This window comes from Bombina bombina, chromosome 1, assembly GCF_027579735.1.
Source record: "Bombina bombina isolate aBomBom1 chromosome 1, aBomBom1.pri, whole genome shotgun sequence".
Taxonomy (NCBI): Eukaryota; Metazoa; Chordata; class Amphibia; order Anura; family Bombinatoridae; genus Bombina; species Bombina bombina.
In genome coordinates this window covers 802,579,057-802,604,900 of record NC_069499.1, presented here as the reverse complement: position 1 = coordinate 802,604,900, position 25,844 = coordinate 802,579,057, and the positions used below count along the sequence as shown (strand labels likewise).

Genomic DNA, 25,844 nt, shown 5'->3' with positions numbered 1-25,844 from the left:
ATGAACTTGGTCCTCGCTAGCTGAGGCCAAGCCTTGAGAGCATTGAATATCGCTCTCAGCTCCAGAATATTTATCGGTAGAAGAGATTCTTCCCGAGACCAAAGACCCTGAGCTTTCAGGGATCCCCAGACCGCGCCCCAGCCCATCAGACTGGCGTCGGTCGTGACAATGACCCACTCTGGTCTGCGGAATGTCATCCCTTGTGACAGGTTGTCCAGGGACAGCCACCAACGGAGGGAGTCTCTGGTCCTCTGATTTACTTGTATCTTCGGAGACAAGTCTGTATAGTCCCCATTCCACTGACTGAGCATGCACAGTTGTAATGGTCTTAGATGAATGCGCGCAAAAGGGACTATGTCCATTGCCGCTACCATCAACCCGATCACTTCCATGCACTGAGCTATGGAAGGAAGAGGAACGGAATGAAGTATCCGACAAGAGTCTAGAAGTTTTGTTTTTCTGGCCTCTGTTAGAAAAATCCTCATTTCTAAGGAGTCTATAATTGTTCCCAAGAAGGGAACCCTTGTTGACGGGGATAGAGAACTCTTTTCCACGTTCACTTTCCAGCCGTGAGATCTGAGAAAGGCCAGGACGATGTCCGTGTGAGCCTTTGCTTGAGGAAGGGACGACGCTTGAATCAGAATGTCGTCCAGGTAAGGTACTACTGCAATGCCCCTTGGTCTTAGCACCGCTAGAAGGGACCCTAGTACCTTTGTGAAAATCCTTGGAGCAGTGGCTAATCCGAAAGGAAGCGCCACGAACTGGTAATGTTTGTCCAGGAATGCGAACCTTAGGAACCGATGATGTTCCTTGTGGATAGGAATATGTAGATACGCATCCTTTAAATCCACCGTGGTCATGAATTGACCTTCCTGGATGGAAGGAAGAATAGTTCGAATGGTTTCCATCTTGAACGATGGAACCTTGAGAAACTTGTTTAAGATCTTGAGATCTAAGATTGGTCTGAACGTTCCCTCTTTTTTGGGAACTATGAACAGATTGGAGTAGAACCCCATCCCTTGTTCTCTTAGTGGAACAGGATGAATCACTCCCATTTTTAACAGGTCTTCTACACAATGTAAGAACGCCTGTCTTTTTATGTGGTCTGAAGACAACTGAGACCTGTGGAACCTCCCCCTTGGGGGAAGTCCCTTGAATTCCAGAAGATAACCCTGGGAGACTATTTCTAGCGCCCAAGGATCCAGAACATCTCTTGCCCAAGCCTGAGCGAAGAGAGAGAGTCTGCCCCCCACCAGATCCGGTCCCGGATCGGGGGCCAATATTTCATGCTGTCTTGGTAGCAGTGGCAGGTTTCTTGGCCTGCTTTCCCTTGTTCCAGCCTTGCATTGGTCTCCAAGCTGGCTTGGCTTGAGAAGTATTACCCTCTTGCTTAGAGGACGTAGCACTTTGGGCTGGTCCGTTTTTACGAAAGGGACGAAAATTAGGTCTATTTTTTGCCTTGAAAGGCCGATCCTGAGGAAGGGCGTGGCCCTTACCCCCAGTGATATCAGAGATAATCTCTTTCAAGTCAGGGCCAAACAGCGTTTTCCCCTTGAAAGGAATGTTTAGTAGCTTGTTCTTGGAAGACGCGTCAGCCGACCAAGATTTCAACCAAAGCGCTCTGCGCGCCACAATAGCAAACCCAGAATTCTTAGCCGCTAACCTAGCCAATTGCAAAGTGGCGTCTAGGGTGAAAGAATTAGCCAATTTGAGAGCATTGATTCTGTCCATAATCTCCTCATAAGGAGGAGAATCACTATCGAGCGCCTTTATCAGTTCATCAAACCAGAAACATGCGGCTGTAGTGACAGGGACAATGCATGAAATTGGTTGTAGAAGGTAACCCTGCTGAACAAACATCTTTTTAAGCAAACCTTCTAATTTTTTATCCATAGGATCTTTGAAAGCACAACTATCCTCTATGGGTATAGTGGTGCGTTTGTTTAAAGTAGAAACCGCTCCCTCGACCTTGGGGACTGTCTGCCATAAGTCCTTCCTGGGGTCGACCATAGGAAACAATTTTTTAAATATGGGGGGAGGGACGAAAGGAATACCGGGCCTTTCCCATTCTTTATTAACAATGTCCGCCACCCGCTTGGGTATAGGAAAAGCTTCTGGGAGCCCCGGCACCTCTAGGAACTTGTCCATTTTACATAGTTTCTCTGGGATGACCAACTTTTCACAATCATCCAGAGTGGATAATACCTCCTTAAGCAGAATGCGGAGATGTTCCAACTTAAATTTAAATGCAATCACATCAGGTTCAGCCTGTTGAGAAATGTTCCCTGAATCAGTAATTTCTCCCTCAGACAAAACCTCCCTGGCCCCCTCAGATTGGGTTAGGGGCCCTTCAGAGATATTAATATCAGCGTCGTCATGCTCTTCAGTAACTAAAACAGAGCAGCCACGCTTACGCTGACAAGGGTTCATTTTGGCTAAAATGTTTTTGACAGAATTATCCATTACAGCCGTTAATTGTTGCATAGTAAGGAGTATTGGCGCGCTAGATGTACTAGGGGCCTCCTGAGTGGGCAAGACTCGTGTAGACGAAGGAGGGAATGATGCAGTACCATGCTTACTCCCCTCACTTGAGGAATCATCTTGGGCATCATTGTCATTATCACATAAATCACATTTATTTAAATGAATAGGAATTCTGGCTTCCCCACATTCAGAACACAGTCTATCTGGTAGTTCAGACATGTTAAACAGGCATAAACTTGATAATAAAGTACAAAAAACGTTTTAAAATAAAACCGTTACTGTCACTTTAAATTTTAAACTGAACACACTTTATTACTGCAATTGCGAAAAAACATGAAGGAATTGTTCAAAATTCACCAAATTTTCACCACAGTGTCTTAAAGCCTTAAAAGTATTGCACACCAAATTTGGAAGCTTTAACCCTTAAAATAACGGAACCGGAGCCGTTTTAACACTTTAACCCCTTTACAGTCCCTGGTATCTGCTTTGCTGAGACCCAACCAAACCCAAAGGGGAATACGATACCAAATGACGCCTTCAGAAAGTCTTTTCTAAGTATCAGAGCTCCTCTCACATGCGACTGCATGCCATGCCTCTCAAAAACAAGTGCGCCACACCGGCGCGAAAATGAGGCTCTGCTTATGCTTTGGGAAAGCCCCTAATAAATAAGGTGTCTAATACAGTGCCTGCCGATATTATAATATCAAAATACCCAGATAAAATGATTCCTCAAGGCTAAATATGTGTTAATAATGAATCGATTTAGCCCAGAAAAGTCTACAGTCTTAATAAGCCCTTGTGAAGCCCTTATTTACGATCGTAATAAACATGGCTTACCGGATCCCATAGGGAAAATGACAGCTTCCAGCATTACATCGTCTTGTTAGAATGTGTCATACCTCAAGCAGCAAGAGACTGCACACTGTTCCCCCAACTGAAGTTAATTGCTCTCAACAGTCCTGTGTGGAACAGCCATGGATTTTAGTTACGGTGCTAAAATCATTTTCCTCATACAAACAGAAATCTTCATCTCTTTTCTGTTTCTGAGTAAATAGTACATACCAGCACTATTTCAAAATAACAAACTCTTGATTGAATAATAAAAACTACAGTTAAACACTAAAAAACTCTAAGCCATCTCCGTGGAGATGTTGCCTGTACAACGGCAAAGAGAATGACTGGGGTAGGCGGAGCCTAGGAGGGATCATGTGACCAGCTTTGCTGGGCTCTTTGCCATTTCCTGTTGGGGAAGAGAATATCCCACAAGTAAGGATGACGCCGTGGACCGGACACACCTATGTTGGAGAAATCCAGGTTGTGCAACAAACATTCCTTATGCGAAGAAGGATTAGGACAAGGAACAACAATTTCCTGATTCATATTTCTACCCGAAACAACCTTAGGAAGGAAACCAAACCTAGTACGAAGAACTGCCTTATCTGCATGAAAAATGAGATAAGGGGAATCGCACTGAAAAGCTGAAAGTTCCGAGACTCTCCGAGAAGAGAAAATAGCAGTAAGAAACAAAACCTTTCAAGATAACTAAAAGGGACAATGAACCCAATTTTTTCTTTCATGATTCAGATAGAGCATGCAATTTTAAGCAAATTTCTAATTTACTTCTATTATGAAATTTTCTTCATTCTCTTGCTATCTTTATTTGAAAAAGAAGGCATCTAAGCTAAGGAGCCAGCACATTTTTGGTTCAGACCATGGACAGCACTTTTTTATTGATGCTGTCCAATCAGCAAGAACAACCCAGGTTGTTCACCAAAAATGGGCCAGCATCTAAACTTACATTCTTGCTTTTCAAATAAATATACCAAGAGAATGAAGAAAATGTGATAATAGGAATAAATTAGAAAGTTGCTTAAAATTGCATGCTCTATCTGAATCATGAAAGAATTTTTTTTGGGTTCAGTGTTCCTTTAATATCAATGGAATGCAGTGGCTCAAACGGAGCCTGCTGCAAAACTTTAAGAACAAGGTTAAGGATCCAAGGCGGAGCCACAGACTTAAACACAGGCCTGATTCTGACCAAAAGATTGCACATCCAGATGCTTGTGCAGCAAAATAGAGAAATCTGACCCTTCAAAGTACTGGCAGACAAACCCTTCTCCAGACCTTCCTGGAGAAAGGACAAAATTATTGGAATCCTGACCCTACTCCAAGAGTAGCCCTTGGATTCACACCAATAAAGATATTTACGACATATCTTATGGTAAATCTTTCTAGTAACAGGCTTACAAACCTGAATCATGGTCTCAATGACTGACTCAGAAAATCCACGCTTAGACAGAACTAAGCGTTCAATCTCCAAGCAGTCAGCTTCAGAGAAACTAGATTTGGGTGAAGGAAGGGACCATGAAGTAGAAGGTCCTTCCTTAGAGAGAGTCTCCAAAGACTGAGAGAGACAACATCTCCACTAAGTCTGCATAACAGATCCTGGGAGGCCACGCAGGAGCTATTAGAATCACTGATGCTCTCTCCTGTTTGATACGAGCAATGACTCATGGAAGGAGAGCAAATGGAGGAAACAGGTATGCTAACCTAAAGTTCCAAGGAACTGCCAGAGCATCTATTATGCAGGCCTGAGAATCCCTTGACCTTGAACCATACCTTGGAAGTTTGGCATTCTGTCGAGATGCCATCAGATCCAACTCCGGTACCCCCCACTTGATGGTTAACCTGAAGAACACCTCCGGATGGAGTTCCCACTCCTCGGGATGAAAGGTCTGCCTGCTCAAGAAATCCGCTTCCCAGTTGTCCACTCCTGGAATGTGGATGGCGGATAGACGGCAATTGTGAGCTTCTGCCCACTGAATGATCCGAGACACCTCCTTCATGGCTAAGGAACTCTGAGTCCCTCCCTGGTGGTTGATGTAAGCCACTGAGGTTATGTTGCCGGGCTGGAACCTGATAAACCGGGCTAAGGCCAGTTGAGGCCAAGCCATCAAGGCATTGAAAATTGCTCTTGACTCCAGTAGGTTTATGGGGAGAGCAGATTCCTCCTGAGACCAAAGTCCCTGCACCTTCAACGAGTCCCAGACTTCTCCCCAGCCGGCTGTCGTCCATGGTCACAATTACCCAGGAAGGTCTCCGAAAACATGTCCCCTGAGACAGATGTTCCTGAGACAGCCACCACGGAAGAGAGTCTCTTGTCGACTAATCTAGAACTATCTTCTGAGACAGATCTGCATAATCCCCATTCCATTGACTGAGCATGCATAACTGCAGAGCTCTCAAATGGAATCAAGCAAAGGGGGACGATGTCAGACCAATCACCTCCATACATTGGGCCACTGATGGCCGAACAGCAGACTGTAGAGATAGACAAGAGGAAAGAAACTTGTTTCTTCTGACCTCCGTCAGAAATATTTTCATTGATATGGAATCTATAATGGTCCCTAAGAAAACCACCCTTGTAGCTGGAACAAGAAAACTCTTTTCCAAATTTACCTTCCATCCATGGGACAGAAGAAAAGACAACAAGATCTCTGTGTAAGATTTTGCTAGTTGAATAGATGGCGCCTGAACTAGAATGTCATCCAGATAGGGTGCCACAGCAATTCCCCCAGACCGAATCACTGCCAAAAGAGCCCCCAGAACCCTTGAGAAAATCCTGGGAGCTGTGGCAAGGCCGAATGGAAGGGCCACAAACTGAACGTGAGTGTCCAGAAAGGCAAACCTCAGAAATTTGTGCTGATCCCTGTGAATGGGAACATAGAAGGTACGCATCATTCAGGTCTATGGTCGTCATGAACTGACCCTCTTGTACTAAATAAAGAATGGAACGGATAGTCTCCATCTAGAAGGACGGTACTCTGATAAACTTGTTTAGACACTTTAGGTCTAGAATCGGTCGGAAAGTTGCCTCTTTTTTGGGAACCACAAACAGATTAGAGTAGAACCCCCAGACCCTGCTCCTGAACTGGAACAATCACTCCTAGATAGAAAAGGCCCTGTACACATTTCAAGAACGCCTTTCTTTTTATTTGATCTGCAGATAATCTTGAGAGGTTGAACCTGCCCCTGGGGGGAATGGTCTTGAATTCTAACTTGTAACCCTGGGATACTATGTCCATGGCCCAAGGATATGGGACATCTTGTATCCATGCTAGAGAAAACTGAGAAAGTCTGCCCCCACCATATTTCACCTCCTCCTTGCACCGAAGGCAAAGAGAATGACTCGGGTTTGTGGGAAGGGGAGTGATACTTAACAGCTTTGCTGTGGTGCTCTTTACCTCCTCCTGCTGGCCAGGAGTGATATTCCCAACAAAAATTGAGGACCCTGTGGACCAAATCTTAGGAAAGAAATTACTTTCACCTTTAAATTGTATATGCAATTACTTGCAAACAGGTTTTATATTTCTACTTCTAATTAACTAAGGAGTAGAAAGATAAAGTAATTCAAGTAATTTCATTCTTATTATATTGACACAAGTGATGCTGTATGTCCTAGACATGCAGAATAGTGTTGTTTGTAAAAAAGGTTTTCGTTCTTCTGGCAAACAGAGGTATCAGTATTACATATTTTAAAAGGGTGTTGTGCATGCAGAGCTAGCCCATTTATATCAAGTAACAGAATACAAGTTGGACCTTAGAATTATAAAGATACAGATTATGTAAATTTAATGTTGTAGTTTTTGCCCCTTTAATAAGAGAGTACAGCTAGTGTAAAGTATTTATTTTAGAAAAAGTGCAGGGTCAAAGAGTACTAGATTAATGTCCTTATAAATAAAACTTTATTTCACATTTGAATATACTGTACATATAACATGTATTTTATCTGTTGCATAAAGTCCCCAAAACATTATTTACTAGAAACCGACACTTGAGATCTCAATAAGTTCAAACACATTTTTGATATGTGTTAAAATACATTTATATTTTAATTTTAAAATATATCCTCCCATAGGAAAATAATATATGAACATTTGAACAAGTGCTATTTAGTGGCAGACACTAGTCCAGCTGGTCCTTGCCCAAACACTTGTCCAGATATAAAGCTCTCAAATGGTTTGAAGCCCAGCTCATCCACAGGGATTCCAAAGGCATGCATCTTTGCTTCATATGTCCGGAGCAGGTCATTGTGTGCCTATAGGACATATGGAAACATATGTAAAATAAATGCTGAAAAGCTAACACTTCCTGTTTGTAACACCTGAATAAAGTTTTAAAGGAGACAACAAATATGATGCCGGATGGAATAACATTTTGAAACACAAGGCAACATTTAAATCACAATGAAAAATAATGAAGGACATTGTATAGACTAAGAGGGATACTTATAAAGTATTTTAAAATGTTAGCTAGTGCTATTTCTTAAAGTAGAATTGGTTTCTGTCTAGTTCACAGTTGATTAACATTAATCTTTGTCTCCAAATATAAATGTGTAATCCAGATATATAAGTTTCTGAGGTCTGTAAGCTCGTTAGAGAAACCCACCTTGCTCACTTTTGCCAGCTCATACTGCAGGTCTTTGATTGCATTGTTTTTTGAATCTAAGATATCCTGTAAAAAAATATAAGAGATTAAAGTTAAAGCAAAATAGACATAACATGACGGCAGCCATGTAAAGAACCTGATGGGATCTTCACCACTTATGCAACATTATACTAAAGAACATACAATTACTATATCCTTATTAAAGACACAGTTCATTAGTGTTTAAAAATACAAAATATTTTAATCTAATGACATTCTGTTAGCTAAGAAGCTGATTGCAAAATGTACTTGAGAGCTTCATGTTTAGAAGATGATTGAACCTCTGTATAATGAATCCTGTAATCTAAACCTACTGACGCTCCACTGCATATTTCCTAAAAAGAAATCCACATTAATCTGATAAACGTATTAAATACTGTATCTGTTTGTATTGCTTGTCTAAATGCAGAGTAAATATGATTTAAAAGGTGATTGATAGCACATATACATCCCACAACTAGCCAGATAGATTGTCATTTATGTCTTTTTACCTCCAGTTTCCGCGTGACTACTGTAAGTGCGGTTGGGTCTAGGTTGGAGGCTGCAAGCACTTCATTAAGCTGCGCCTCTTTCTTCTCTAGGGTTTCTCCTAGAGCCATTAGTTTCTTCTCCAGCAGCAAGTTCTTGAAGCCACTTTTTTGCTGAACTTCTTGGATTGCGGTTGTGAACTTTTGATACAAATCATTACGCTCCCCTTGCACCTGTGCAAAACAAAAATTGTCAAAACACTGTATACACAAATAAGATGACAAATTTCACACCTAAAGTAGATCTTTAACACCTTTATTGCTTGTGGTTTGCACATTTTTTTCATAGTTGGTATGAAAATTAACCAGAAGAGCCCAGGATAATGTTCTAAACTTGTAATGGCTGGTTAATAATTTCGCTCCTGCAACTGGTAAAATGTGCCCATTTGCGGGAGAGCAATAATGTAGCACTCCACTTGTAATCTAGCCCTTATGGATTGCTCTATTAATTTGTGAGTTATATAAGAGGTTGAAATATATGCAGACAAATGTTGCATCACATGATGTCTTTAGCAGCTATCAGAAAGAGATGTTCGATATAAATGTGAAGTGGTGTGATTTATGATTTAGGTTTCTGAGGATGGCACAAGCCAAAACATGTCATACCTATTACTACACTTGCAAGTGTTTTTAATGATATTCTTTTTTTTTCATGCTTCATATATAAATAAACTTGGATACATTTTTTTTTACCCGTGCTCTGCAGTATTTTTGATTTTGCTTACCTGATAAATTAATTTTATGGTGTTGGTAGTCCACGAGCCACTACTCCTGGGATTCAACTCTTAACCACTAAGAGGAGGCAAAGATTCCCAAAGCACTAAGAGTATTAATCCCTACCATCTCTCTGGTATTCCAGTCTGACATATAGCCAAGAAAGGAGAAGTAGAAAGGCCAAAAAGGACCAAGCAGGGAAAAAAAGAGGTGCAAACAAGAACTGTTGCCAGAAAAATTATGTAAATTATAAAATTGAGCAGGTCTCATGGACTCTCCACTAAAGAAATTAATTTATCAGGTATGCATACATTTTGTTTTCTTTCATAAGGTGGGGAGTGTCCACGAGCCATTACTTCTGGGAACTAATACCCAAGCTGTGGCGTCCATGAGTAATTGGGTGGGACAAACATCTTTTTTAAGGCAGGCACCTAATTACCAGGCACTGCTACCTAAAGGGCTTTCCTACCAAACACATCAAAGTGATAGAATATAGAAAAAATATGTTGCTCCCTTGCAATTTTGTTCAATATAAGCCTCATTCTTAAAAATCCAAGAAGAAGAAACTGATCTGGAAAAAAAGGGAAATAATGCTTTTTGAAAAAGACCTCCAAGAAAGCCTTGGTAATTAACTGATTTAGTAAAAAAACTCAAACAGATTAATCCCTCTGACCTTTACGTGGACCAAAAAGCAAACAAACTAAATGATTATATAAAAACCTTTGTAATTTAAAAGTCAAATTCTAATGCTCTTACAATATCTAAAATAAGTAAGAGACCATCAAATTAATTATTTGGATTAGGACAAGGAGATGGTCAATCTCCTAAATGAAGTTACGAGGCGGAGCCTGGACGAACATGGCGACGGATGCTTAAGCTGTAAGCTCTGTGTGCAATACTAAAAGAAAGTGGATCAATAGCACTGGGAGGCAAATAGAACTGGAATAAATTGGGATAGAAGCTCCCTCACAGAGGAGATAGTCTAAGAAAACGACCGCACATGTGAAAATGTGAACGGTAGTAAGGGCAGCTATACAAACAGCAAGGAGGAGGCCCAGAATTACCGGTACAGCAAATGGAGGAAAAATAAGCCTGAAAGGCTAAAGACTACCGGACACCATCTCCTGATGACAGAGGACATAATCTCTGGTACACAACTAACCCGTTATATGCACACAACAGTGGAACAGACATAGGGGGTCATAGAAGCCTCACAGCCACGTGGGCAGCCATAAGAGCAAGATAAGGGCTGTAAAATGCAGCTACAGAACCTTATATGAAAGGGAAACAATGCTACAAGAGACATGACTAAAAAATAAAAAAAACACACACACACACACTTTGGGAGCAAGCTAGAAAAAAAATCAAAAAAGAGGATTTGAACTAAATAACCGCAAACGTCAGACAGAAATACGTAGTATATGCTTACTATAAAAACTGTTGCAGAACCTTTAGGATTTTATGGCTGTGGCAGACATATACACCCGCATAAGAAGAGATTACTTAATAAGTTTAGAGTGAAAAGATACATCACAGGGAAGATTAGATAATCTGAGGAAGGGCCCAAGAATAATTCATATTTACTGGGGGGGGTGGGAAGCAGTGTGCTACTACTGTGGACCTATATAGAGCTGACTGAGAAGATACTAGAAGGGTCCATCTGGAATACTGGGGCAGCGAAGGCGCCCTTTTGCACTCCCCACATAAAATAACATGTCGGCCAGAAGACAAAATAAATTAATGCCATCAGTCAAGCCTATAACTGCTAATATCTTTCTCAAATCCTCTAAGGGAGAGAAAACTAAAGAAACAGAGAGCTCAGTACCCGAGGAGGAAATGGACACGGACACAGAAACTCACTCCCCGAAAAGGAATAGTACGCCTGTAACAAAAGGAGACCTCAGGAATCTGGTATCTAAGCAAGATATACAGGGAGTGCAGAATTATTAGGCAAGTTGTATTTTTGAGGATTAATTTTATTATTGAACAACAACCATGTTCTCAATGAACCCAAAAAACTCATTAATATCAAAGCTGAATAGTTTTGGAAGTAGTTTTTAGTTTGTTTTTAGTTATAGCTATTTTAGGGGGATATCTGTGTGTGCAGGTGACTATTACTGTGCATAATTATTAGGCAACTTAACAAAAAACAAATATATACCCATTTCAATTATTTATTTTTACCAGTGAAACCAATATAACATCTCAACATTCACAAATATACATTTCTGACATTCAAAAACAAAACAAAAACAAATCAGTGACCAATATAGCCACCTTTCTTTGCAAGGACACTCAAAAGCCTGCGATCCATGGATTCTGTCAGTGTTTTGATCTGTTCACCATCAACATTGCGTGCAGCAGCAACCACAGCCTCTCAGACACTGTTCAGAGAGGTGTACTGTTTTCCCTCCTTGTAAATCTCACATTTGATGATGAACCACAGGTTCTCAATGGGGTTCAGATCAGGTGAACAAGGAGGCCATGTCATTAGATTTTCTTCTTTTATACCCTTTCTTGCCAGCCACGCTGTGGAGTACTTGGACGCGTGTGATGGAGCATTGTCCTGCATGAAAATCATGTTTTTCTTGAAGGATGCAGACTTCTTCCTGTACCACTGCTTGAAGAAGGTGTCTTCCAGAAACTGACAGTAGGACTGGGAGTAGAGCTCGACTCCATCCTCAACCCGAAAAGGCCCCACAAGCTCATCTTTGATAATACCAGCCCAAACCAGTACTCCACCTCCACCTTGCTGGCGTCTGAGTCGGACTGGAGCTCTCTGCCCTTTACCAATCCAGCCACGGGCCCATCCATCTGGCCCATCAAGACTCACTCTCATTTCATCAGTCCATAAAACCTTAGAAAAATCAGTCTTGAGATATTTCTTGGCCCAGTCTTGACGTTTCAGCTTGTGTGTCTTGTTCAGTGGTGGTCGTCTTTCAGCCTTTCTTACCTTGGCCATGTCTCTGAGTATTGCACACCTTGTGCTTTTGGGCACTCCAGTGATGTTGCAGCTCTGAAATATGGCCAAACTGGTGGCAAGTGGCATCTTGGCAGCTGCACGCTTGACTTTTCTCAGTTCATGGGCAGTTATTTTGCGCCTTGGTTTTTCCACACGCTTCTTGCGACCCTGTTGACTATTTTGAATGAAACGCTTGATTGTTCGATGATCACGCTTCAGAAGCTTTGCAATTTTAAGAGTGCTGCATCCCTCTGCAAGATTTCTCACTATTTTTTACTTTTCTGAGCCTGTCAAGTCCTTCTTTTGACCCATTTTGCCAAAGGAAAGGAAGTTGCCTAATAATTATGCACACCTGATATAGGGTGTTGATGTCATTAGACCACACCCCTTCTCATTACAGAGATGCACATCACCTAATATGCTTAATTGGTAGTAGGCTTTCGAGCCTATACAGCTTGGACTAAGACAACATGCATAAAGAGGATGATGTGGTCAAAATACTCATGTGCCTAATAATTCTGCACTCCCTGTAGCTATAAATTTTGACAAGATGTGGGAATAGATTGACTCTCTCCAAAACACAGTCACAAACAGTCTAGCTGAAATTAAGCAGTATATACTGAACCTAGGATCAAGAGTAGAAACATTGGAGGAGAAAGAAGAGTCTATGGAGGAAGACATAACTACACTCACGCATCAACTAACCACTCAACACCAAGAAATCACAGAAATCCATGAGAAAATGGAAGATTAAGAAAACAGTAGTAGGAGATGCAATATACGTCTAAAGGGGATCCCTGAGTCGATCTCCATGACAAAATTAAACGACTATCTGCTGCATTTATTTCAAGTAGTCACAGGCACAACTGAAGAAGGAAAGTTTCAAATGGAAAGAGCTCATAGAGCCTTGAGAGCAAAGCCGAAGGAAGGAGAACCACCGAGAGATATTATAACCAAACTGTTCCGCTTCCAGGAGAAGGAAGAAATTATGACAGTGGCCAGGAAAAACCCGACTTTTAAGTTTAAAGAGTCAATTATACAATTCTACCAGGACTTATGTCTCAAAACACTACAGAAACGTTCTGCTCTGTGCCAATTGACACAACTGATGCTGAAAAATCAGATACATTATAGGTGGGGATTCCCATTTGCGCTCCATATACATCACGAGGGCAGAACTATAACACTCAAACAGAAGCAGGAGATCCCAGAGGTATGACAATATCTCAGACTGGACTGCCCAGAGTTACCCAACAGTACGCAAGAAAACAGGAAACGCCAACCTCTACAACAGAGAGGATCATCTCAAAAAGAACGATGGTCAAGAGTATCCAAGAAGAACAAAATACCTGAAGAATTCATCCCCCAACTCTTGAGGTCCTTTTTTTACCTACAAGAAGAGACACTAATCTCTGACTAGACATACAAACTCCCACTCTACAGACAACGCTGTCTACACAGATATGGCAAAACACAGCATGACTGGAAGAGAGACTTGTAGCAGATGAGTATATTTGTATAAGTATTTAGGAATGACTTTACACGGGAGTTGCTAGTTAATATAAATCTGAGAATGTTACCCAATTTACATATGATGCATGCAAGTGAGAGTAATGAGATAGATGCCATATATAGCAAATATGAGATTTAATTGGTTCATTTACTATCCATGCACATAATTTAAACCTAGAATTTGTGAACTTTACCCCCTTTCACTATTCTAAATTTATTAATAAAGAGGAATCTGAAAATACTGCAAATTCAACGCAATAGATATGAGTATTAAAGATGTTTGCATGTTATGTTGTTATATAATGTTGTTTATTTTTTGGTTTATTTACTGTCGAGCAGTGGGGAAGAAAGTTTCTCCACAAGAGAATCGAGCATGAGAGACATGAAAAACAAACATGGAGTGTAGGCTGAGGGAGCATCCAGGTACAGGTGGACAGGAGGAGGGGTAGCTATAAATGTCATCCAATTTAAGAATCATTTCACATAACGTGAGATGCCTGAACACAGATAGCAAGCGCAGAACTGCGATCACTCAATATAGTAACCTGAAAGCTAATATTATTTTCCTACAGGAAACCCACTTCACACACCAACAAATTCCCAAATATTGGAGTAAACATTTTACACAACACTTTCATTCCACTAATGATAAAAAAAGAGGAGTTTCTATACTCATACACAATTCACTCAATTTTACGGTGGAGGAAGTGATAAAAGACAAGGAAGGCAGATATCTTATAATAAGAGGGAATTTACTAGACAAACAGATTACATTGTGCAATGTTTACGCCTCCAACGAACAACAACATATCTTTATTAATCAACTATCATATTTACTGACACAATGGTCGCAAACAAGAGTTATACTTGCAGGAGATTTTACTATCAACCTGAAGACACACAAGGCGGATACACCACTAAAACTCATAAACAAACAAATGAGATATAACACCATATCCAAGTCTATTAAAGATTTCTTAGAGCCCCATAATGTCATTGATTCTTGGACAACACTATATGGTATTACAACAGACCACACTTATTACTCCCCCGCTCAAAAAACCAGAATTTATGCTTACCTGATAAATTACTTTCTCCAACGGTGTGTCCGGTCCAAGGCGTCATCCTTACTTGTGGGAATATCTCTTCCCCAACAGGAAATGGCAAAGAGTCCCAGCAAAGCTGTCCATATAGTCCCTCCTAGGCTCCGCCCACCCCAGTCATTCGACCGACGGACAGGAGGGAAAAAAAACAGGAGAAACTATAGGGTGCCGTGGTGACTGTAGTTAGAGAAAATAATTAATCAAACCTGATTAAAAAAACCAGGGCGGGCCGTGGACCGGACACACCGTTGGAGAAAGTAATTTATCAGGTAAGCATAAATTCTGTTTTCTCCAACATTGGTGTGTCCGGTCCACGGCGTCATCCTTACTTGTGGGAACCAATACCAAAGCTTTAGGACACGGATGAAGGGAGGGAGCAAATCAGGTTACCTAAACAGAAGGCACCACGGCTTGCGAAACCTTTCTCCCAAAAATAGCCTCTAAAGAAGCAAAAGTATCAAATTTGTAAAATTTGGCAAAAGTGTGCAGTGAAGACCAAGTCGCTGCCTTACATATCTGATCAACAGAAGCCTCGTTCTTGAAGGCCCATGTGGAAGCCACAGCCCTAGTGAAGTGAGCTGTGATTCTTTCTGGAGGCTGCCGTCCGGCAGTCTCGTAAGCCAATCGGATGATGCTTTTAAGCCAAAAGGAAAGAGAGGTAGAAGTCGCTTTTTGACCTCTCCTTTTACCAGAATAGACGACAAACAGAGAAGAAGTTTGTCTGAACTCTTTTGTAGCTTCTAAATAGAAGTTTAGAGCACGGACTACGTCTAAATTGTGTAACAAACGTTCCTTCTTTCAAACTGGATTCGGACACAAAGAAGGAACAACTATCTCCTGGTTAATATTCTTGTTAGAAACAACCTTTGGAAGAAAACCAGGCTTAGTACGCAAAACAACCTTATCTGCATGGAACATCAGATAGGGCGGAGAACACTGCAGAGCAGATAACTCAGAAACTCTTCTAGCAGAAGAAATAGCAACCAAAAACAAAACTTTCCAAGATAACAACTTAATATCTATGGAATGTAGAGGTTCAAACAGAACCCCTTGAAGAACTGAAAGAACTAGATTTAAACTCCAGGAAGGAGTCAAAGGTCTGTAAACAGGCTTGATCCTAACCAGAGCCTGAACAAATGCTTGAACATATGGCACAGCTGCCAGTCGTTTGTGTAATAAGACAGATAAAGCAGAAATCTGTCCCTTTAGAGAACTCGCTGATAATCCTTTATCCAAACCCTCTTGTAGAAAGGAAAGGATCTTAGGGATTTTGATCTTATTCCATAAGAATCCCTTGGATTCACACCAGCAGATATATCTTTTCCATATTTTATGGTAAATTTTTCAAGTTACCGGTTTTCTGGCTTGAACTAGAGTATCTATCACCGAATCTGAAAACCCACGCTTTGATAGAATCAAGCGTTCAATTTCCAAGCCGTCAGCTGGAGGGAGACCAGATTTGGATGTTCGAATGGACCCTGTACAAGAAGATCCTGTCTCAAAGGTAGCTTCCATGGTGGCACCGATGACATATTCACCAGGTCTGCATACCAAGTCCTGCGTGGCCACGCAGGAGCTATCAAGATCACCGAGGCCCTCTCCTGCTTGATCCTGGCTACCAGCCTGGGAATGAGAGGAAACGGTGGAAACCCATAGGCTAGGTTGAAGGTCCAAGGCGCTACTAGTGCATCCACTAGAGTCACCTTGGGATCCCTGGATCTGGACCCGTAGCAAGGAACCTTGAAGTTCTGACGAGACACCATCAGATCCATATCTGGAATGCCCCATAATTGAGTCAACTGGGCAAAGATCTCCGGGTGGAGTTCCCACTCCCCCGGATGGAATGTCTGACGACTCAGATAATCCGCCTCCCAGTTTTCCACACCTGGGATGTGGATCGCAGATAGGTGGCAGGAGTGATCCTCTGCCCATTTTATTATTTTGGTCACTTCTTTCATCGCCAGGGAACTCCTTGTTCCCCCCTGATGATTGATATAAGCAACAGTCGTCATGTTGTCTGATTGGAATCTTATGAATCTGGCCTTTGCTAGTTGAGGCCAAGCCCTGAGAGCATTGAATATCGCTCTCAGTTCCAGAATGTTTATCGGGAGAAGAGACTCTTCCCGAGACCACAGTCCCTGAGCTTTCAGGGATTCCCAGACCGCGCCCCAGCCCACTAGACTGGCGTCGGTCGTGACGATGACCCACTCTGGTCTGCGGAAGCTCATTCCCTGGGACAGGTGGTCCAGGGTTAGCCACCAACGGAGTGAGTCTCTGGTCTTCTGATCTACTTGAATCACTGGAGACAAGTCTGTATAGTCTCCATTCCACTGTTTCAGCATGCACAGTTGTAATGGTCTTAGATGAATTCGCGCAAAAAGAACTATGTCCATTGCTGCAACCATCAATCCTACTACTTCCATGCACTGAGCTACGGAAGGACGAGGAATAGAATGAAGAACTTGACAAGCGTTTAGAAGTTTTGACTTTCTGACTTCTGTCAGGAAAATCCTCATTTCTAAAGAATCTATTATTGTTCCCAAGAAGGGAACTCTTGTCGACGGAGACAGGGAACTTTTTTCTATGTTCACCTTCCATCCGTGAGATCTGAGAAAGGCCAGAACGATGTCTGTGTGAGCCTTTGCCTTTGAAAGAGACGACGCTTGTATTAGAATGTCGTCCAAGTACGGTACTACTGCAATGCCCCTTGGTCTTAGAACCGCTAGAAGGGATCCGAGTACCTTTGTGAAAATTCTTGGAGCAGTGGCTAACCCGAATGGGAGGGCCACAAACTGGTAATGTTTGTCCAGAAAGGCGAACCTTAGGAACTGATGATGTTCTTTGTGGATAGGAATATGTAGATACGCATCCTTTAGATCCACGGTAGTCATAAATTGACCTTCCTGGATTGTGGGTAGAATCGTTCGAATGGTTTCCATTTTGAACGATGGTACTCTGAGAAATTTGTTTAGGATCTTTAAATCCAGAATTGGTCTGAAAGTTCCCTCTTTTTTGGGAACTACAAACAGATTTGAGTAAAATCCCATTCCTTGTTCCGCCGTTGGAACTGGGTGTATCACTCCCATCTTTAACAGGTCTTCTACACAATGTAAGAATGCCTGTCTCTTTATTTGGTTTGAGGATAAGTGAGACATGTGGAACCTTCCCCTTGGGGGTAGTTCCTTGAATTCCAGAAGATAACCCTGAGAAACTATTTCTAGTGTCCAGGGATCCTGAACATCTCTTGCCCAAGCCTGAGCAAAGAGAGAGAGTCTGCCCCCTACTAGATTCGGTCCCGGATCGGGGGCTACTCCTTCATGCTGTTTTGTTAGCAGCAGCAGGCTTCTTGGCCTGCTTACCCTTGTTCCAGCCTTGCGTCGGTTTCCAGGCTGGTTTGGTTTGAGAGGCATTACCCTCTTGTTTAGAGGATGCAGAGTTAGAGGCCGGTCCGTTCCTGAAATTGTGAAAGGAACGAAAATTAGACTTATTCTTGGCTTTGAAAGGCCTATCTTGTGGGAGGGCATGGCCCTTTCCCCCAGTGATGTCTGAAATAATCTCTTTCAATTCTGGCCCAAAGAGAGTCTTACCCTTGAAAGGGATATTAAGCAATTTTGTCTTGGAAGATACATCCGCTGACCAAGACTTTAGCCAAAGCGCTCTGCGCGCCACAATTGCAAACCCTGAATTTTTCGCCGCTAATCTAGCTAGTTGCAAAGTGGCATCTAAAATAAAAGAATTAGCCAACTTGAGTGCGTGAACTCTGTCCATAACCTCCTCATACGGAGTCTCTCTACTGAGCGACTTTTCTAGTTCCTCGAACCAGAACCACGCTGCTGTAGTGACAGGAACAATGCACGAAATGGGTTGCAGGAGGTAACCTTGCTGTACAAAAATCTTTTTAAGCAAACCCTCCAATTTTTTATCCATAGGATCTTTGAAAGCACAATTATCCTCGATAGGAATAGTAGTGCGCTTGTTTAAAGTAGAAACTGCCCCCTCGACCTTAGGGACTGTCTGCCATAAGTCCTTTCTGGGGTCGACCATAGGAAATAATTTCTTAAATATAGGAGGGGGGACAAAAGGTATGCCGGGCTTCTCCCACTCCTTATTCACTATATCCGCCACCCGCTTGGGTATAGGAAAAGCGTCAGGGTGCACCGGAACCTCTAGGAACTTGTCCATCTTGCATAATTTTTCTGGAATGACCAGGTTGTCACAAGCATCCAGAGTAGATAACACCTCCTTAAGCAGTGCGCGGAGATGCTCTAATTTAAATTTAAATGTCACAACATCAGGTTCTGCTTGTTGAGAAATTTTATCTAAATCTGAAATTTCCCCATCCGACAAAACCTCCCTCATGACCCCTTCAGATTGGTGTGAGGGTATGACAGAGCAATTATCATCAGCGCCCTCCTGCTCTACAGTGTTTAAAACAGAGCAATCACGCTTTCTCTGATATGCAGGCATTTTGGATAAAATATTTGCTATGGAGTTATCCATTACTGCCGTTAATTGTTGCATAGTAATAAGCATTGGCGCGCTAGAAGTACTAGGGGCCTCCTGCGTGGGCAAAACTGGTGTAGACACAGAAGGAGATGATGTAGAACTATGTCTACTCCCTTCATCTGATGAATCATCTTGGGCAACTTTACTATCTGTGGCAATACTGTACTTACTTTGTTTGGACGCTATGGCACAATTATCACACAGTTTTGAAGGGGGACACACATTGATCTTCAAACATATAGAACATAGCTTATCTGAAGGTGCAGACATGTTAAACAGGCTTAAACTTGTCAAAAAAGTACAAAAACCGTTTTAACACAAAACCGTTACTGTCTCTTTAAATTTTAAACAGTGCACACTTTATTACTGAATATGTGAAAAAGTATGAAGGAATTGTTCAAAATTTACCAAATTTTCACCACAGTGTCTTAAAGCATTCAAAGTATTGCACACCAATTTAGCTTTAACCCTTAAAATAAAGAAACCGGAGCCGGTTACAGTTTTAACCCCTCTACAGTCCCAGCTACAGCCTTTGCTGCGACTTTACCAAACCCAGGGGGGAATACGATACCAGATGAAGCCTTCTAGGAACTTTTCCAACTACTTTCAGATCCTCACACATGCATCTGCATGTCTTGCTCTCAAAAGTAACTGCGCAGTAATGGCGCGAAAATGAGGCTCAGCCTACAACTGGGAAGGCCCTTCCTGACTGGAAAGGTGTCTAACACAGTGCCTGACGTTAAAAAACGTTCCCCAAGCTTATAAGTGTGAATTACAAGCATAAACATGTATAAAATGCCCAAATAAAGCAACCGATTTTGCCCATAAAAGTGTCTACCAGTTTTATAGCCCATATTAAGCCCTTTATTCTGTTTGAGACTAAGAAAATGGCTTACCGGTCCCCATGAGGGAAAATGACAGCCTTCCAGCATTACACAGTCTTGTTAGAAATATGGCTAGTCATACCTTAAGCAGAAAAGTCTGCTGTTTCCCCCAACTGAAGTTACTTCATCTCAACAGTCCTATGTGGAAACAGCAAACGATTTTAGTTACTGTCTGCTAAAATCATCTTCCTCTCACAAACAGAACTCTTCATCTTTTTCTGTTTCAGAGTAAATAGTACATACCAGCACTATTTTAAAATAACAAACTCTTGATAGTAGAATTAAAAAACTACAACTAAACACCACATACTCTTAACCATCTCCGTGGAGATGTTGCCTGTGCAACGGCAAAGAGAATGACTGGGGTGGGCGGAGCCTAGGAGGGACTATATGGACAGCTTTGCTGGGACTCTTTGCCATTTCCTGTTTGGGAAGAGATATTCCCACAAGTAAGGATGACGCCGTGGACCGGACACACCAATGTTGGAGAAATCTATTCCAAATTGGATTACATATATATTAGCCAACTACTGAGCCCCAATCTGCTTGCCTCCACCATTCACGCATGTGTGTGGTCGGACCATTCTGTCATTCAGGTACCTCTAGAAGGTATAGTCAACAAAAAGAAAAGAACGGGAAGCTCCAGATAATGTAAGGCGCATAGTTTCTCTGGTGGAATATTTGGCAGGGACTAAAACGCCTTCTCTGCTTCTATCACTGGATGCAGAAAATGCGTTTAATAGGGTAGACTGGAAATACATGTTTGAAATCCTTACACAAAAAACAAACAAAAAAAACTTGTATTTGGTCCCGACTGCGACAATTAGAGCTGCAGGATATCAGTCTAGACCTATAAAAAATTTAAATGGAACCCATCAGGGTTTACCATTGTCTCCACTTTTATTCGCCCTTTATATAGAACCTTTAGCCTCCTGCATCAGAAATTCAGTTGATATCACTGGGGTCACATTAAATAGGGGAGAATACAAGTTAACACTGTTTGCGGACGACATTCTACTCACATTGACAAAACCCCTTGTATCCCTTCCTAATCTGTACCAATTGCTGGAGGATTTCTCAAGAATCTCGGGCTTTAAAATTAACCCAGATAAATGTGAAGCCCTCTTACTGACATTGCTGTCACATACCCAAAAGCTGATAGAAACCAATTTTGATTTCACATGGGCCAAGAACTATATAAAATATCTGGGAATTAATATAACAGATACACCAGAAGGCCTATACAGGGCAAATTACACACCATTTTTTAAAGCAATAAGAAGGGATGTAGGAAAGTTGAGAAAAGGTAGCTTTTCTTGGTATGGCCGATTGTTGGCTATAAAGATGAACATTCTGCTGAGGTTACTACATCTTTTTAGAGCACTACCAATTAGCATATCACAGAATGAGTTGAGAGATCTGCAAGCTGAACTAATTAGGTTCTTACGAGGAGCCAACACAGCTCGGATAGCCTCCCACATTCTAAAACAGCATAAACAGATAGGAGGGCTAGGAGTACCCAATCTGCTGGATTACTACCAAGCTGCTAGGTTGGCACAAACCACATTACTAAGTAAAAACTACCAAGGAATCACTTGGACTACAATCAAAGCCGATATAGCGGGACTACATAAGCCTTCAGATATCATATGGGATCCTATAACCAAAACAAATAAACTACTATATAAACTACAGGTTACGGAGGAATCCAAATAATTATGGAGATCTCTTACTAGGTCACTAAAACTAATACCCAAAACCACCTCAATAATGTCAGTGGGAGCTTTGCTTCCCCCAGACTCTCAAAGACTTATTAGTAAATGGGAAAACAAAGGGTTATAAAACAGGGGTAAGATGATGACATACATTCAGTTAAGGGATAAAATACAACCCAATACTTTGCACTTGTTTCTTTACCTTCAGATCTCTAATGCCATAACTAGATATAATAAGGACAACACAACACCTCCATACACTACTCTGGAATGACTTAGTGCAACATCTGCTAGAAATAAAAAAATTACTACACAACTTTATCTAGCTATACAAAAAGCTAAAGATAACACAAAAACGACACTCCACGAGAATTGGGAACGAGACTTGTGTGAGACATTTAGCAGAGATAGATGGCCACGTTCTTATCCTTTCTGGCTCTCTCCCGAGCTTTTGTGTACCTTGTCCATACTTTTGACTTGAAATAAAGTCGTTTTACTTGCTCTCTTTGTGGCGGTTGTGATTTCTTTGCAGCAGGCATCCACATTGCTCTTCATTAGATGGCCACATATCTTTTCCAGAGCTAGTGAAGGATTGATAGGAGCAGACCTTATAGAAAATTCTATTAAAACCTCCTTTAGGTGGTACCTCACACCATTAAAAACCTCACACTATTCTCCCCAGCGGAGCAGGCTTTGCTATAGAGGCTGTGCAAACATTGGAGACTATATGCACATGTGGTGGGAATGCCCAAAGATAAAACCGATATGGGGCAAGTTATCAAGCATGTTAAGTGTAATCCTAGATCAATCTATCTTGTTGTCAGCATCCCAAGCTCTTTTACATGTACCCAAGAGGTCCTTTAACTCTGCCACTAACACATTCATTGGAATCCTATGCACAGGTACAAGAATGTGTATTGCCAGGTACTGGAAAAGAGGCTCCCCTTCATGGTCAGAGGTAACTAATAAGATTAATAGTATTTATACCATGTCAGAATCTGCCTCCTGGTCACAAGGCACCTTGGAACATTTTCAAAAGATTTGGGTGCACTGGATAATGAATAAAGATAGGAAGCAATCGCTAGAAAAGAAATAGCAAAACAGCACACAACTTTACAATAATCTCTCAGACTTCTAGTAGGTAGACATTAAATGGTTCTACTGCTGACTCAGAGCTTGCTACTGCTCTTTTTAATGGATTCAATAAATCTACGTTTTATTTACATAATGCTCTTGGGACTCAACTTTCTCAATTTTTGCTTGACATTAAATGGAGATCATATAAATACATCAGGGATTTAACAGATGCATTCCCACTGCTCGACGGGAAACGTTAAAGTTTATTTTAAGTTCATTTAAAAGTATTAGTTTATTGTTAAAAAAAAGAAATTGAATGTTGTCTTTAAATCAACGTATTTTTTGGTTCTCACAAATATGTGAGCTTGCATACATTCTGAGGATGGGGGAGTTCACCCTTACTAGGGGCTTGTGTTTGAAGACTGCGGATAGCAGATTTCAGGAACTTTCACAACAGTAAAAATGCCACGAAGTGGTGATAAGGACAGTATCTTCTTGATCACTCCCACCTTGCCTAAACGCCTTTTATCTTGCCCAGGGAGATGCTTATAAGCATCAAGACTTTTTCCTTTTGCTGGACAAACAGAGATGCTAAAGGCTAGAAACATATTGTATGCATATTTATTGTAACATTACTGTGTACGTGGAACAATATCTATTAATAAAAAACATTTCAACTAAATGAAGTTACACAAAAAAAAAAAATCTAAACTTAAAACCGTCTTATCTTAAAACGCAAGATAAGGAAGCTGGCAAGAATAAGCAAAAAAATTCAGAAAGCCTTCGGGCAGATGCTATTCTGAAATGTAACAAAAACAAAAAAGAAAACTTTGAAGACAGAAGACAATTTCCAAAGCATGCAGGTTCAAAAGGAGAAACCTGTAAAGCTTATAGAAAATCAAAATAATTTTCCAAAGAGGAAAAATTGGATTAAACATTGGATATATCCTGAGTAAGGCAGAAGAAAGCTTTGATGTCAGGACACATAGAATTTCCTGTAGAATGAAACAGAAAAATCAGAAATATGACTCTTTAAAGAGTTAACAAATAAGTCTTAAACTAAACTGACTTGCAAAAAGAAGGATTCTTGGAATTCTAAGAGAATGTCAGCTAAACCATGTTTTTCACACCAGGAAAGAAACAACTTTAAAAATCTTTAGATAAACTGTACTTGTAACAGGCTTTCTGGCCTGAAATAACGTGATCATTTCAGCATCAAAGAAACCTTTTTTTGTTTTAAAATGAGGTATTTAATCTTTAAGCCTTCTAGATGAGAGACTTGAAATCTTGATGATAAAAGGGACCTTGAGACATTAATTCATGCAAAATTGAAAGACCATGTAGCAAGCTGGATGTCTGGAATAGATTATCAAACCATGTTCTGCAAGGCCTGGCAGGAGCAATCAGAATTACTGAAGAATATTCTATTCAATCCAACCTATGACTCTTGGAAATAAAAAAAAATAACTCTGGGAACCTAATTGTTCCACATTCTAGTTAAAACCTACTTGATGGAGAGATCATTCTTGTAGAAGTGATTGCCAACTGAGGAAATCTGCTTCCCAGTCTTCCCCCTGGGAATGATAAATGCTAAATATAGAAAATTATACAGATTTTTTTTTGTCCAAATCAAAAAACTTTGAGACTTCCTTTATAGCGAAGAAACTGCAAGACCCCCTTGATTATTGATAAAAGTTACAGCTGAAACATTGTCTGATTGAAAACTCGGATAAGGTTCTCTTTTCAGAAGAGGTCAGCTCTGAAGGGGCCTGAAGGTTGCTCTGACTTCCAAAATATTTTAAGTAACCTTTCCTCCTGAGAAAACAAAAAATTCCTGTGCTCTCCTGGACCCCAGACTGAACCCCAATCAAAGAGATTCACAACTGTAGACAATATTTTCAAAGCTGAGCAAAAAACATAATTTATGCTTACCTGATAAATTTATTTCTCTTGTAGTGTATCCAGTCCACGGATCATCCATTACTTGTGGGGATATTCTCCTTCCCAACAGGAAGTTGCAAGAGGATCACCCACAGCAGAGCTGCTATATAGCTCCTCCCCTAGCTGTCATATCCAGTCATTCGACCGAAAACAAACAGAGAAAGGAGAAACCATAGGGTGCAGTGGTGACTGTAGTTTAATTAAAATTTAGACCTGCCTTAAAAGGACAGAGCGGGCCGTGGACTGGATACACTACAAGAGAAATAAATTTATCAGGTAAGCATAAATTATGTTTTCTCTTGTTAAGTGTATCCAGTCCACGGATCATCCATTACTTGTGGGATACCAATACCAAAGCTAAAGTACACGGATGCTGGGAGGGAAAAGGCAGGATTAAGCGGAAGGAACCACTGCTTGAAGAACCTTTCTCCCAAACACAGCCTCCGAAGAAGCAAAAGTATCAAATTTGTAAAATTTTGAAAAAGTGTGAAGCGAAGACCAAGTCGCAGCCTTGCAAATCTGTTCAACAGAGGCCTCATTTTTGAAGGCCCAGGTGGAAGCCACAGCTCTAGTAGAATGAGCTGTAATCCTTTCAGGGGGCTGCTGTCCAGCAGTCTCATAGGCTAGGCGTATTACGCTCCGAAGCCAAAAGGAAAGAGAGGTTGCCGAAGCTTTTTGACCTCTCCTCTGTCCAGAGTAAACGACAAACAGGGAATATGTTTGACAAAAATCCTTAGTAGCTTGTAAGTAAAACTTCAAGGCACGGACTACGTCCAGATTATGTAAAAGACGTTCCTTCCTTGAAGAAGGATTAGGGCACAACGATGGAACAACAATCTCTTGATTGATATTCTTGCTAGAAACCACCTTAGGTAAAAACCCAGGTTTGGTACGCAGAACTACCTTATCTGCATGAAAAATCAGATAAGGAG

General features: G+C 41.2%; 1 protein-coding gene across 1 annotated transcript in view; it reads right to left on the bottom strand.

Annotated features, from left to right (window-relative positions):
- Positions 1–7,193: 7,193 nt before the first annotated feature.
- GAS8 (growth arrest specific 8) overlaps positions 7,194–25,844 on the bottom strand; it is a 317,780-nt gene continuing 299,129 nt past the window's right edge. The window contains exons 9-11 of the mRNA XM_053699372.1: positions 8,463–8,672; positions 7,933–7,998; positions 7,194–7,582 (exon numbers count right to left, since the gene is read on the bottom strand). Of these exons, the coding sequence (XP_053555347.1) occupies positions 7,433–7,582; positions 7,933–7,998; positions 8,463–8,672 (426 nt within the window). The 3' untranslated portion in view covers positions 7,194–7,432. The remainder of the gene's footprint in view (positions 7,583–7,932; positions 7,999–8,462; positions 8,673–25,844) is intronic.